We start from the raw sequence: 14,560 nt of genomic DNA on the forward strand, positions 1-14,560 counted from the left end.
CCTTTTATGTGCTGTTCTTAGTCACTTTAGTGACTTAGTGTGTCATCTACTTTCTTATTACTTTGGAACACTTTTCAGGAGTTTTGGACATCCCAAAATCCCTATTGAATGAGTGCTGCAAATGTGCAGATAGTATGCAGCAATATGTGCGTAGTGCGTCCACTGCTATAAAACTGAGTTGCCACTACTGTGTCTGAGCAATCTGGTAACCCAGTTTGTTTGGTGTGGTCTACATGTTTCAGCTATACTGAGCTGCACTTCCTGTCAGCTTGCTAAATAAAAAGCAAGAACATGACTGTTTTAATGACACCTTGACACGAGTAACAGCATAGATTAAGTCACTTTTTAAATCATGGAGAAATAGGAAAGAAAGTATTTATTTTCCAGATCAAAGGTCTTCCTAAGTGCTAGGTGAGTATTTAATGGGAAATATTTTGCTGATGAGCCATTAAAATACTGCTTCAGCTGTAAGATACTAAAAAGATAGAGCTCAAGCTGATAAAGATAGATGATTTTTCTTTGCCATCATTATCTTTCTTGTTCTGTGTCACTGTCTATAGCCAGAGAAGAACGGCAGCCCATCTGCTCTTTTGATCACAGAGTGCAAACTCCTTAATGTAAATGAAATATTTAGAAACAGCTCATAAAATTATTGCTGTTATGCTAAGGATATTTTTTAACTGCTATTCTTCAAAGATCTCTTTGAATTGAGATTAAAGGAAACCTGAATGTTCAATTTGTGTGAGCTACTTGCTCTGTTTCAATGCTGAAGCAGAGAATTCTCACTAAGGAGAAAGGGTGAAACCTGTGACTGTTCTTGGCATTTCTCTTGAAGTAGTTATCTAGCTGGGAATGAAAGAATTCTTTATATTTTATTCCTTGGGCAAACTGTACAGTGATCTGGACTGCGTCACTTTGGAATGTACAATTTCAAGGCTTTTTCCAACTAATCTTGTAGAGATCTCATAGAGAAAGCCATTTTCTGGTACATATATATAATATATATTTGCTGTAGTGAAAAATCTATAGCAGTGAAATATATATTCACTGTAGTGAAAAATCTATAGCATAGAATACATTAAAATGCATTAGGTACCTATGACTGCAATGTGTGCAGATGGGACCATAGATGACTGAATAGACAAGTGAAAAAAAAAAATCTTAAGAGCAAACCTCTAGCCTACTCTTGTAACCAAACCTGTCTTTTTTTTTTTTTTTTTTTTTTTTTTAACGTTTCTTCAGAAGATTATGGTTCAAAACAAAATGTTAAAATAATTAAATATGTAGTTACTACCTCAAGACTTGCCTGAGATACTGAGCTCATTCCAACTGTGGACCAAAAATGGTTGTTTACCAAAGAGGATAAGCTTAAGCAAAGAATTTTAACATTTCAAATGCACAAATTCATGCCAGGATGAGTTAACCATTTGCGCTCTTCACTGAACAATTGACTGATGTATTGGGAAAAAATATTGGAAAAATAAATAATTTTTGGTTAAATATAAACAGTTGAAAATGTAGTTTGCAAGTTGTATAGGAGAATGATGTTTCATATTTTTATTTTTTCGCTCTGTGTATAATGGAATAGTCTAATTCTTGGGTTTCTCCTAAAAGTTCAAACAGTGCCTAAAATATGCAGGCTAAATGAAAATCTGTGCTCTAGCATGAAATTTTCCATGTCAGTTAGAATGATAGAGTGATATTAGTTGTAACTAGAACATGACAAGCACTCTGCTCATTTCTGTTCTATTGCAAATCATGTCTTTCAGCTTGATTGACCCTCATGACTAGTGAAAAGCATGTGTTGGTAGATACACATTGCTGCAGCTGCTTAAAACTGCAGTGGCGACTTTAACTTGGCAACAAGTCAGTTTCAACAAATTAAAAAAAAAAGATTTTAAACAATTTCAAGATAAAGTGCATTATTTAAAAATTGTTGAGTGTCATTGAAAAAATGGATTTGATAGTGATGCTATCATTGTGCACAGCTGTTTTGCAGGGTAGAGCACTGCTCAGATGTGCTGGTGTTCTGCAGCAGTCCTTTTCTCAAAGTGATCAACAAAAGCTCTCGGTTTTTATAACTTATGAAATTCTTCTTCCTTCTCTGAAATTCAGTGTTGCCTGAAAGCTTTGTTTTTCTTGCATTGTTTCTTTGAGCCTGATAGGTAACAGTGTTTGATGGAGGCTGATCCAGAGTCCTGTGTATGATGCCTGCAGGTAGCTGCTCCAGGCAGCTATAATTTGTTTAAAATGACTGGGTGGGGAAATTCTGAAGTGATCTGGAGCGAATGTGTATCATCTTGGAGGTAATGCGCTAGCGCACTGGAGTAGTAGCGTGTTGTTGCTGGGGCTGATGGTAAGTTCAGTATGTCATCAGGCTGCTGACTTGTATGCCTATCAGAGAAGAAAATGAATTGCCCTAAGCCTGGAAAGAAAGTACCAGCTCAGTAGGAAAGAATTCCACTGCAGAAAGGTGAGCAAAGAGTGAGAAAAAGGACATTTATTAATGAGTAGTACCTATTGACAGGGACAATGATTGCATTCTGTAAAAAGTTATACTAAAATGAACGGTATAAAAATAATCTACTATTTGCCACCTGCAGAATATCTGTTGGAAATTTGAACTACTTGTAGTTTATCTTAATGTAGCAGTATTACTTGTTTTTAACTCATATAAAAAAATAAAGGAGTATAACATTAAGGTACCTTAATGTTGCCGATTTTCTGTGTTGTCAGTTCTTTGCTTGTGCTGTGGAAAAAATAAATTAAAAACAAGACATTTGTTCATAGTGTGGTGAAAGTGCAGGTGATGAGCACATTATGTATAATCTCTGAAATGTGATTGTCCTTTTGCAGCTTTTCTCATCACCAAGTTGTTGGTTGTGGTGATGGCTGTTTCCTTTGATATAAGGGAAGAGCCAACAAAATTGGATTAAAAATGATATTCTTGATATATTGTGAAGAAATTATTGCTATTCTGTGATAGTAGCAATTTCTAGTGCTTATCTGAGGATGTTTGAGAATACCCTGTCAGTGATTGCCTAATTATCTTACAGAAGAAAAATGTTTAAGGTGTCTGAAATTTCAGAGAAGCAACAGGCTAATTTGGATAGCAGCTTTAAACCTCTGCAGCCATGTACTGTGCTCTTCAAGTGCAATATTTATTTTATGATACAAAATCATGTTAAATATTTTATAGACATATATAAATTTATTTATTCATATACCAGTATTATTTTTATGTGCTAAAATATATTGATTTGTGACATGTTGACTAGCTGTAAATCCTTTCTTTAAGAAGGAAAATCAATAGTGTAGAAAACTAATTCTCAGTTGTAAGTAGTATACAATGAAGTGCTTGAATGAGAGTTAAGAAAAGACCAGTGGCTTAAGTTGTATTAAAACTCAGTGGAAGATTGGACTATTGAGCACTTTAGGAGCAGACCTTAATTTGGAAAAAAAATCATATAAGAAAAAAAAAAGTGTGACTTTTTAAAATTTAACATTCTGAAGCAAACATTGGAAACGGTTGAAAACAGTTGCAATGTGCTGTTTGTTTCAGCATATTATTCCTTGAGTTTTCATTAAAAGAAACCAGTGCTTTGCAGAAGTTATTTTTATAGGTGTGGAAGCAGTCAGTAGTTTCCAGTTCGTTCATGCATTAGTAGTCAAGCCAGTAGATCCAACTGAGCAGAGCTGCCTTCTCTTCCCTTTACAGTTTAGTGCCATTTTGAAAGTTCAGCAGTAGGCTGCTTTCATCTGTTTGTTTTTGTAGTTGTAAAGACTCTAGGTAGCCTGGTCAGAAACTGCAGTGAATCCGTGGTACTTAGGTTTAAATTTGCCTTTCTTGGTTCCTTAGCCTCTGGCATGGATGGAAAAATGTGCTATGGACAAAGCTTTCAAAGAATTATGGCAATTAAAATAGTTTAACACTATGTTGATTTTTTTCATTTCCTTAGTGCTTAGAACATAGGAAGTACCAATGTTGATGTCAATAGAGGAGACAATTACAGGTCGTCTGTTTAGGTTTTCTTAGGCTTCCCACTTATCTGAAAACCTCCTTTTAGCTTTCCTTGGAGTGGAAACGATGGTTTAAATTGCAGTTGTTTCACTATTGTCTGTATTTGACCTTTAAGTAAAGTCTAAGTTACAGCTAAATCACTGACCAGCATAGTCTGCCTTTTATATGTGTAATCTCAAATCTTCTGTGAAGCAAGTGATCTAGCCAAGGAATCCCAGTTTGTCTGTTCCTATTGTGAAGTGGATTTCTTCTAAGGATTTGCAATCCTTTCCCCACTGAAATTTATAAAATTATATAGTACCAGAATTGCTATAGATTTTTGTAAGGATGAATTAATCAAGTAGTCCTTTAACGCAGACAAAGCAACACGTCTTTTCAAAGTAGACAGTCCATAATGAGTATCAAAAGATAGTAGACTTCTCTCTATCATTTTTATGTTGGCAGGTTCTAGAATAGTTGATTAAAAGTTAAAATCAATTCTGGTAATTGGAGGTAAATAGTGAAAAGTGTTCATGTGGTTTGGCTAGGCGTCCAGTTAGTATTTGGTGTCATTAATTGGCACAGAAAATGGGCTTGTTTTACAGAGGGGCAATGTTATACTAAAGCATGCTTTTTTTTTTTGTTTCCAAATAAGGCTTTGACTGACTTCAGTCAGCTTTGGTTCAGCTTTATGCATTTGAGATTCCAGTGACAGTGTATACATACAGAGAATTCCATATTCTGAAATGACAGGGTTTTTCTTTACTTCATTTAAAAGAGGACATCTCTATCTTCACTTATCTTAAAACATTTTAATAACTGAGACTACCAATTATGTTTTATAGGATTTGATTCTTGTGCTAGGGCCTTATCAAAAGCTTTTAATAAGGTGCTTTCTGCTAAGTTAATGATATGTTTTAGATGGCATTTCTTATACCTATCTTCAATAGACATATTCAGACAGTGTGATTGTAATAATCAAGTTTCAATCAAACCATACTTAGTATGACAAATATTGCATGAGATTGTAATGTAGGTATTCGTGCTTTTGATAAGGGACTTAATTTGTCTCCTGGCAGAGACAGAACCACTATTGATTTTTATATCAGAATGCAAAATAACTCATATTTGTCATGCACAAGGGAAATTGTTTCTTAATTAGAACTAAATGAAACACTCCAAGGTTTTATGTAGTAATACAGAAAGTATTGTGCTCTATAGTAAATACATTCTTATACAGGTCTGTGAAGGTTCAGTTAGCAATTATTTTTAACAAAACTAAAACACCTTAAACAGCTGCTTTAAACTTCGTCTGTCAGCATCCTGCCTGGAACGTTTGTTAAATTATTGTACCAGAAAGCTCACTTCTTGTTTTTTCCCTCCTCCACAGCAAATGTCAAAGAAATATTTGAACAAACTATTATTCATCTTCAAATCCCCTTTAACTGGGACTGTGAATTCATTCGACTGCATTTTGGGCATAACAGGAAGAAGCATCTTAACTATTCAGAATTCACACAGTTTCTTCAGGTCAGTTATTAACCATCTTTCAAAGTAGAATAGAAATTCAGTTTTCTCTGAATATATACTAAGGCTGTTACAATATACGAAGGCTGTTACAAATGTTGAGCTTTTGCTGGTAGTGATAATCATTATCAGATTATCTACTGATTATCTACTCATGCTGAAAGTTGTGATGAATTGTTATTTCTCCATGCTAATTGTCTGAGCACTGTATATTAATTTTGCTTTAACTTGATCCAATACTGTTTATGAAATTAATCCTTTTACTGTTTTTTATTTTTTACTGATTGTTATTAAATGGGATTGAGAATCTGCTGCTCCTCTTGTAGGAATGTAATAGCAAAAATAACCTTAATCGAAGCTTAGATCTTTAATATAACCTTAGATCCTTAAGATCTAAGATCTTAATATATCCTTAATTTAACCAGTTGTTTTTTATGAGATAGCCTCTCAAGGAAAATTACTAAATCTTTTAACATAACCTTTACAGAACTAAAAGAAATGTTAATACTTGCTCCCTGCCTGCTTGCCGCCCCCCCATCTTTTTTTTTTCCTCACTAATTGTGATACGTGCTTCTACATTTGTGTTGGAAGTTTGGTCTTAAATGCAGCCAACTTTTCAGGAGACAAATCTGTTTTTTTCTGAGATGTTGCTGAAGCCCTCTCTAGATATCAGGCCATAGTTTTGTGCTAACCAAAAAGCTTCAATTGAAACATATTATGCAATTGATTATTGCATTAGAAGCAAATAAACGAAGACAACATTTATAAATGTTGGAAGAAGAAGAAAGTAGGAGGAAAACACATTATAATTCGGGAGAAGGGAATTTGCAAACTTGTGTAGGTGATTGTACTGAATCTGGTAATATGCAGTGCTCACCTCAAGATGTTACTTTCCTTTTAGTTTTCTGCCTCGTATGCCTGAAGAAAAATAGATGATGTACTACTAAAGCTGATCTTTGCTACAAAGTAATTTTGGACATACAATTTAATAATAAAGATTGGTAGATATGCTTTGATAATATCTATAATTATTGTCCAGGATAATAGTAGATATGGAGCCGATTCTAGAAAAAATGTGTAATTACGCAGGATCTGAAGTCTGTATTGAAAATTGAGGTACTAGAGGGTGATACAGTCTTTTAAGGCTGCAGTGTACCTTGATGTTACTTTCAAGGAAGAAACTATGTCCTGACTTTGATACCACTTATTGTCAGCTATCCTAGCAATAAACTGCTGTTTCTAGTGCAGAAGAAAACAGATTATTAGAAAGAAGCATATTTTAACTCAGAGCAAAGTGACAAATACGTGTTTTGATTTTATATTTACTGCTCCAAAGATACTGTTGCTTAGATTACAGTAACCTCTTATGCTCATTGTATAATAAGCAAGACCTTTAGTGTGGGAAAGTAGTATGGCTTGTGGCATTGTCGTTACGTTCATGTCACGTTGGATGTTGTTGTCCCTCCTTTTAGATATGACAGTTTTGTTTGTTCAGACTAACATTGTCCTGTGTGGATAAGGGCCTGGATCAGGGCAAAATTATTAGAACTTGATCTAGAGAACACTGATTTTGTGCACCCTGACAAGTCAGTGAAGAGGTGGGATAAGCTTGATAACTTGGCTATTATTTTAACTGCTTCCAGAAGTCTGGGTGACAGCTGAATGTGCTTTATTGCTTGCTTGAATAGAAGGAAACAACCTTTTCTGGACATTGAATTTAATGACGATTGCGTCATTATTTTCTTGCAGCTAGGTTACTGCAATGTGCTTTATATGCCTTTTTGTTACAGATTGCATAGGAGTTCTAAATTGCATGAAATGAGTGACTATTTCTGTCATTACAGGAGATATCTGTTAAGGGCAGTCTACATCTGTATTATAATAATTTTCACCATCTTCTTGTTTATTTTCAAATATACCTTTTAATGAATAAATATGATTGAGATAATATAAATTAATCTTGGATATGTAAGAGATCAGCTCACTTGGAGCCTTTAAGATCAATATCAGAAGTTTCCCTAGCAGTTAAATATTTATGTAGTAAATTATACTAGTCAAGACATACTATCCTGATATGTAAAGATTATTTCTCAAATTGGTTTGTGATAGATAAGATTTCCTTGCAGTTGGATAGAGGCTTTCCTTTTATGGAGAAATGAATCTGTGGATGGAATTAGTTTTCAGGCTTCTTGAGTTGGGCTGGCCTGTAAGTTTTAAGTACAGTTGTGTTATGATTCAGGCATGCTGTAAGAATATTAAATTAGTAGGATTACTGTGAACAGTGGGTTAAAGAACTTGGCTCTAATGTTCTGTTTCTGAATATTTCCTTCTAGGAGCTGCAGTCAGAACATGCAAGACAAGCTTTTGCATTGAAGGACAAAAATAAAAGTGGTATGATTACTGCGCTAGACTTCAGTGACATCATGGTTACCCTCCGCTCGCATATGCTAACTCCATTTGTGGAAGAAAATTTAGTTTCAGTAAGTGTGAAGAAGAGTACCTGAAGTTAAGGGCTTAAAAATAAAATTGTTTAATAGCTGTAATTTTTGAAATTGTTACTGCTTCTCCCCTGCTTTGTCTTTGTTTATTACCACCTTTGTGCTGGAGGTTACCACCTTCAGGACAGGGTGGCAGCACTTTCCAGCTACACTAATGCAAAAGTTTGGTGACCTTTTTTATGTGTTTAAAGTGCCATTGGAAGCAGTCTGAGTTTGTGTGCTGTACTTTATGCTAAAGCAATGGGCAAAGTATGTTTTGGAAAAAAAAATTTATTTTGGCCAGAAGTATCTGATTTCTAGATTTTGTTATATGACAACTTTCAGGAAGAGACTACGTACAGTTTTGTTCTTGTGTATGATGAGTATGGAAAATATGAATGTAGGTTCTAGAGGTACTGTAGTTATAGTTGTGATAGTCTTATCCAGATTTGTAGGTAAAGCAATAACATACACATTATAACTTTATACTTTTATAAACTTTTACTTTTTATGTACTGTTTTATCCTATATACTTTTACATTACATTATTTACGTTATTACTTTACATACTTTACCTACAGATCTTACCTCGCTCAACTTGCCTAATCGTATGGTATCTTGCCTTAAATTTCCAGTATCTATTAACTTTAGACTTGGAAATAAACTTTTCTTGCTATATGCAATGGCGTAAGCCATCATCTTTATGTAAGATAAATGTTCTTTACATGTATTTCTCTATTATAAAAGTATCTGTATTATAAAAATAAAGTATATGATTTCCTGAATGCTTCCAAATTTTTACCCTCAGGAAAACAGTGTCCTTTCAAATAATCCATCCCTCATGTGTCTCTTAGGATTAGCTGAAAATTTACTAGAAATCTGTCTTCAATTATTTCATAATTTATCCAAATCTACCCTGTAATTTGTAATAAGTGATTGTCAGAGGGTGCTTAACTTCATTAATATAATTTTTTCAGGTGGCTGGTGGAACTGTTTCCCATCAGGTCAGTTTCTCCTATTTCAATGCATTTAATGCCCTGTTGAATAACATGGATCTTGTTAGGAAGATATACAGTAATATAGCAGGTTCGAGGAAAGATGTTGAAGTTACAAAAGGTAAAACATATTTCCTACATTTTACTGATTTTTTTTTTTATATATATATATTTAAGTTCTGTCTTTTAAATCTGATGTTTCATATGTGCTAAGGCAAATCAGAGGCTGCGGTAGTATGCAAGGATAGTACTGTTACGAGAAGTGTTTAGAGGGTGATTTCCGTCTTCACAGGCTAGTAATGATTTACAGCTAACTCATTAAGGAGAAGAATTGAGATTCTAGCAGGAGCCTTGTTGTCCATATTAGTTTGAATGGATATCTGCAAAATAGTGTATTATTCAAGACTTTACCAGTCCTTAAAGGGGATTCATGGTTGCCTATAGAGAAGTAATTGTTGGGGAATGTGACAGAATGGGTTAAGTTTGAAAGTAGATAATCATTAGTCTCCATAATGTATTAAGGTCTTGTTACTTTTATCCATGATTAAATCTTATTTTTTTAATTTATGCCTGTATATTGGACATTGTTAATTCTTGTACATATTAAAGGTAACCATTGAAATTGTGAGTGCGTTTTTATAAATCTTGCTAATATTACTTTTTTTGTTGTTTTTGTTAACTTTGATGATGGCTTCTTCCTGTAATTAAAAGATGTGGAATCAAACATGCTTGAGTTTTAAAGGCTGGTTCCGAGAAGGATTTTTTTTCCTACATGTATCTTTTTTCCTTTTCATTAAGGATTTTGCTTTGTGGTGATAGATTTTATTTTTATGATATTTATGTGGAAGCATTTTTTTTTAAAAAAAGATAACCTAATTGCTTTATTTCTCTTTCAAATACAGAGGAGTTTACCCATTCTGCAATTCGATTTGGACAAGTCACACCGCTGGAGATAGATATTCTCTACCAGCTTGCAGACTTGTACAGTGTTACTGGGTAATTTATAATCATTATTTTTATCATTTTCTAATAATTGATATTTTCAGGGTGAAATTAAAGAAAAATCAAAATTAATGTAAATTTTGCATTCTATTGTATTTTATTACTGTATTCTTTTCAATGTAAACTGCATTTGGTATATGCATGCATTTTGTGAGTGATTTTTTTACATCAAGAACAGTTGTTATCTGTCATAAGTATGGCATATAAAGTAGCCATATATGTTACAGTAGTCCTAAAAGATTAGAATACACTGGTATTATTAGCTTTAAATATTGATGATGTTCTGAGTAGCTGTCTGCATGTGAAATGTTGTGATGGAGGGAAGATACCTAGAAGTTGTTTAATTTTGAATGATGTCTTATATTACTGATAAACAAGAATCCACTTCTGAATAATCCAAGCTCCCTTTACCTCCATTTGAGAACAATATGAAGAGAACACACTTCCAATTCTGAAGATTCGTTATTACACTACAGTCGAATTCTTATAAATACGTTTAAATATGATAGATGCTTTTTTTTTTTAGACTCTTTAGAGTGTGCCAGGAATGCTTTATTGAATATGCTTGATATTTTATCTAATAGTAATTTGTTTTCCTCGGCCTTGTATGAAGGCGTTTAACTTTGGCAGACATTGAGAGAATAGCACCACTGGCTGAAGGTGCCTTACCTTACAACTTGGCAGAACTCCAGAGGCAGGTGGGTAGGAGTGATATATACAATAAAACTGCTTAAGTGAATGCTTATTTGCACTTACATTGGGCAGATTTATAGCATGTGAATCCTATCAGACTTATATGTATGCTATAGTTGTTGCAATGAGGATGGAATTAGTGCACAAAACTGAGTATGTTTCTAACTAGGATATTGAATGTCATGCTGAAGGATGGCATGGTAATGTTAAAGAATATTTAGGAACTTGGTTTTCTTAATGACAGTACTTTTATTGATTCCTGAAAAGCATTTCACTTCACTAAATAATCTAACCCCATAATAAGAAAATTAACTTTTGGTAGTAAGAACATGAGTGTTAACTACAAGGAATATAAGGATGTTCTTTCTTGAAAAATGGGGTGAAATTATAGGCTTAATCATTTATCCAAAATGATCACCAAGTTTTACTGTACTCATTGATTATATGACTTGCACAATAGCAAGAGAATTCAACTTTATTATAATTAATAGAAAAAAATAAGAATAGAATAGAATAGAGTAGAATAGAATAGAATGGGGGATACAAGAGTACATTGTTCATGCTCTGTTTCACTAGATCTTTACATTCAGATTTGCTAGGTTTGCCTTTATCATGATTTCTTTATTAAATGTATAAATATATACTATAACAAAAGAGCCCCAGGCTGTCCAGCAGGCTTTTGAATGTTTTACAAAATGTTTTACATTTTGGTTATTTTTAAAACTGTCAGAACCGAAGAGACATGACCAAATTCATCCAAGCTTCTATTTAGACTTTCCACCACAGTTATCTACTATTATACTGTCCATTTTTCAGTAGTATAGCTTGCAAATTTGTATTAAATAATCTAAATTTTGGGGGCCTCCACTGTATTTCGTATAACGTATCATTTGAGAGATTTCTCCTTGCAAGCATCTCAGTGCAAAGCATCTAATTCTAGTTAAGTTGCGATTTAAATTTTAGCTTAAGCTTGATCTAAAGTTTAACCTGACATAATGCTGATATTGCTAATAGCAACATAAAGGGAAATCTCTTATGCTAAGCTGCTAATAGAAACAATTATATTCTACTCTGGATATATTCTGTGAAAATAATCTTTTCTGGAGCATTTTGTAGATGACTGCTGTCACTAGAATAACTCAAAGAGGATTAAGCTGAGTGTTGATAATATAGAGGTAATAATGCAGTGAAGATGATCTTTAGAACCATTGCATAGCAGATTCAGAAAGGAAGGCTTGTGTGCTGGGTGAATTACATGATTGCATAACCATGGATGCATGGGCCAGTTACACATTGGTATATATCATGAAAAACAAAACAAAGAAGCAGGATCTGATCTTAGATGTTATGATTGCACAGTCTTTTATCTATTTTTATTCTGTCAGAGTTTTATAAGAAAATGCAATTCTATGTAGTATATTCTCAAGTAAACTTTACAGGAAAATACAGTAAAAGCAATGTTCATCTGTTTTTTTTTTTTAACTCCAAAGGTATCTTCATTATCCCTTTCTCCCTTGAATATATGAAGAGTAGTAGTAGGAGGCCTGCTGCTTTTTTGTATGAGTGTATGCCATCTATGATCTGACTAAGTATATCTCTGTGTACTCATTAGAGAAGCACCTTTTTTCTTTCTGAAGATTCACATTTTCTTACAATGTCAACATTACTCTAGTTCTCTCTTCATTTATTTTAGGAACTTATTGGGTGTCTGTCAAGACATCCCAGGGCCCTGATTACCAAATGACATAACCTGATTTAGGCTGACTTCTGCTCCCAGCTGGCCCCACCAGTCTTTCTGCAGATCTCAGAATACAAGTAGTGTAGCATGGATTAGTGCAGAAATGTGGATAGAGCATTTATCCAGATTAATGAAAAATATTTCTGATAACATTTCTTAATTGTGTTGCTAAGTGGCAGCTTTGGTTTTAATTAGTGCCCTTGTGGCTCTCACTCACCTTTGAGTAGACTGTTAGGAAATAAAAAAGCTGATTTGTTTTGTTTTTCACTTCATATTTACCTTTGTAGCTTGATATTGTTATAAATGAGCTCATTGAAATAAAAACTTTCACTCATTATTAGAATAGACCATCTCTTCACGCTTCTGGTTCATATTTTCTGCTGTCAACCAAACCTATGTTCTTTGTCAAAAATGCACATTGGAAAGTAAAGTCATTTCATTTTCTTTGTTTTATAAAGAACAATCCTGTGGTGGACCTTATCCTAAGTGAAACTTGCATTATCTTATTATCTATATTGATGCAATGAAAGATGTTCTGTTGTGAGAAAATATCATTTCTGTGAGGTCCATCTGTCTCTGGAAAAAATGAAAAAAAAACAACTCTGCAATCACTTTTATATAATTGTAAAATCGCGTATTAGAGGAAAATCTAAATTTTAAAATAAACTCAGACTGTCTTTGTGGATTTGGTAGAAATGGAAATTAGTCTGCTTTCAACCATGTTTACTTTATTGTCAATTTTTTCATTGTGTAAGATCTTCTTAAAGTCTAGCAGCTGAGTATACCATGCTGGTGACAGCTACAGTAATTTTCTGTTTATAAATATTCATGATTTGAAAGCTATAGCATTAATTACATTCATTTACATATCTATCTTGAACATGCAAGTAAACTGCAAACTTTGTGAACACTTATTTAATAATATAAAAGTGACATTTCCTTCACAAAGAATTTCAGTTCCCTTATCCAGCGCCACATTCACTAGAATTTATATCTGAATGTAATGCTTTGATTTTGATGAGAACTATGTAGAAAGAAATGGGTGTGCTAAAATAGGATACTCTTTTTGTCTGTGAAATGAAGAATCAGTTCTCTTTCTGATTCTTTTGGGACATTATTATTACATATAGCTTTTATTTACATGAATCACAAGAGATACCTTTGTATTTTGCAAATTATTTTTGTGTCTCTTTTTTGTGTCTGTTTTTTTGTTCTTTTTTGTCTGAAAAATCTAATGTTTTGAGAATAGCATGGAAATTCTTTAGATTAAGTGTTTCTCTTGGCTTATTTAAAAGAAACTATTGTTTGCACAATTTATGGTTTTGATTCTATTGAGAATTTTGTTATTCTTCTCTGGTATGACATATGGGAGAAGGAAAATATCTTGTGGAAGGAAAGGTTAGTGGTTGTGTCCTGAACCTTTTATGCAATGGAAAAACTGTAGAACTATAATTTGTTTTTTTCTATATATTGATCTTTTAATTTCTTAGGCCTTTGTCCTGCATTGTGTACAGTGTGACAATGTAAAGCAGTAGCCAATTTGTGGATATCCACTATCTTTACAAATAGAGTAGTGTATGCTGAGGTACATGCTGTCTTACTATCAATATTTGTTTTTTGAATACTTCAGTAAGATAAATATAAATGAAGTAGCCTTGGACAGTTAGCTATAATCATCTTTGTGGCATATTTATCATATGCAACAGAGCAAAGCTTTTCTTTAGCATTCTGAGGTCTTATATAAATTCCAGCTGTGCTGTTAGGATTCAATCTGCTAATGATACAGGTTGCTTTTAAGAAAAAAGATATTCATGGCTGGGGTAATCTGCTTTAGTATTTACTTCAATATACACTTTAGCAATTAATATTTTGGCCATTTATATAAACACAGACAAGCTATTATGTACAGTGGAAAAATGAATCCCTTATTTAGGTAGAGAATGGAAGAGAATTTGGGCATTTTTTCATAGTTTTCAATGCAAGTTTGTGAATACTTGTATTTTTTTTATCAGTCACCTTGTATCTAATAACCTCATCTCTAAGGTTATTATAATATGAAGACTGATAATATAATGAGTCTCTGCAAACATTTTCCATACAAGGTACATTTATTTAAAACTCTTATGCT

General features: G+C 33.3%; 1 protein-coding gene across 1 annotated transcript in view; it reads left to right on the top strand.

Moving 5' to 3' along the window:
* The window catches only part of SLC25A12 (solute carrier family 25 member 12), a 45,417-nt gene that overhangs the window by 12,255 nt on the left and 18,602 nt on the right, over nucleotides 1-14,560 (top strand). Inside the window, exons 5-9 of the mRNA XM_026043733.1 lie at nucleotides 5,391-5,530; nucleotides 7,861-8,007; nucleotides 8,982-9,120; nucleotides 9,902-9,995; nucleotides 10,615-10,699. Coding sequence (XP_025899518.1) covers nucleotides 5,391-5,530; nucleotides 7,861-8,007; nucleotides 8,982-9,120; nucleotides 9,902-9,995; nucleotides 10,615-10,699 — 605 coding nt within the window. The remainder of the gene's footprint in view (nucleotides 1-5,390; nucleotides 5,531-7,860; nucleotides 8,008-8,981; nucleotides 9,121-9,901; nucleotides 9,996-10,614; nucleotides 10,700-14,560) is intronic.

Source organism: Nothoprocta perdicaria, unplaced genomic scaffold (assembly GCF_003342845.1).
Source record: "Nothoprocta perdicaria isolate Ctin4 unplaced genomic scaffold, notPer1 scaffold_0, whole genome shotgun sequence".
Taxonomy (NCBI): domain Eukaryota; kingdom Metazoa; phylum Chordata; class Aves; order Tinamiformes; family Tinamidae; genus Nothoprocta; species Nothoprocta perdicaria.